Source organism: Branchiostoma floridae, chromosome 10 (genome assembly GCF_000003815.2).
Source record: "Branchiostoma floridae strain S238N-H82 chromosome 10, Bfl_VNyyK, whole genome shotgun sequence".
Lineage (NCBI taxonomy): Eukaryota > Metazoa > Chordata > Leptocardii > Amphioxiformes > Branchiostomatidae > Branchiostoma > Branchiostoma floridae.
In genome coordinates this window covers 10,199,313-10,200,182 of record NC_049988.1, presented here as the reverse complement: position 1 = coordinate 10,200,182, position 870 = coordinate 10,199,313, and the positions used below count along the sequence as shown (strand labels likewise).

General features: G+C 36.7%; 1 protein-coding gene across 5 annotated transcripts in view; it reads left to right on the top strand.

Annotated features, from left to right (window-relative positions):
* LOC118424027 (leucine-rich repeat flightless-interacting protein 2-like) overlaps positions 1-870 on the top strand; it is a 42,392-nt gene that overhangs the window by 38,242 nt on the left and 3,280 nt on the right. For 3 of the 5 annotated variants that reach the window (XM_035832450.1, XM_035832452.1, XM_035832451.1), the window contains one exon: positions 491-532. The exons of the other annotated variants lie outside the window; for them this stretch is intronic. In XM_035832450.1, the coding sequence (XP_035688343.1) occupies positions 491-532 (42 nt within the window). The remainder of the gene's footprint in view (positions 1-490; positions 533-870) is intronic. 5 annotated transcript variants of the gene reach the window in all.

Below are 870 nucleotides of genomic sequence, written 5' to 3'. Positions count from 1 at the left end.
CGGTGTTAAGTTTTTGGAATTCTATTGCAACCTGCTTTTTGTACTGTCATCCAATAACAGTGGCATTACTAGTGTCTATATTTTGTTATTCTGCTCTTGGCCATAATGCATTTGGGAAATTCTAACTCGTGTTTGTGTGTTTGCTTTTAAAAACCTAGTAACCCATGTCCCATATACTGTGTATGTTACTTTTTATATTGTATTTGTAAAACCGTGTGTTATCCCTTGTTAGAACACAAATCACTAGAAAAACAGAAATTCTAATTAGACTGCTATATAAGGAAGGGTAGCAAACAAAAGATCCCCTAAAGTACCTTGATACTTCTGTATGGCGAGCTTGTTAAAACTAAAAAGTAGATGTAGATTTTGAAGCTGTGAACAGCCATGTGATACTGTTATATACATTGATACACATACAAGGATAGTTTCTCTATCTTTACAAATGATTATGAAAGTGTGAAAATTACTCCTGTGTGAACTTCCTCTCTAGCAGAGACTGATGAAAGTGGCAAGGAGAGAGGGTTCAAATCAGGCCAGTACTTACATGTAGCACGTACCCCTTCAGTATGCCCCCGTCCCAGTTTGTCCCAGTTTGCATCAACAGCACACAAGGAGAAACTGCAGGGTGTAGATTTCAAATGAATGTGCAACAATGTCTTTTTTAATCTGCATCGTTTAGCATACATGTGCCAGATAGATAGATACAAAATCAGCATAACCAAGTATGGCAGTGTATGATGTATAATGTAAGATGCATACTTGCATGAAGTTGAAATGTTTCATAACTTATATACACATACATATGCTGTCCGATATCCAGAGACCAGTGACTAACAATTGCATAGCTTGTAGCCATAACATAATGCTTTC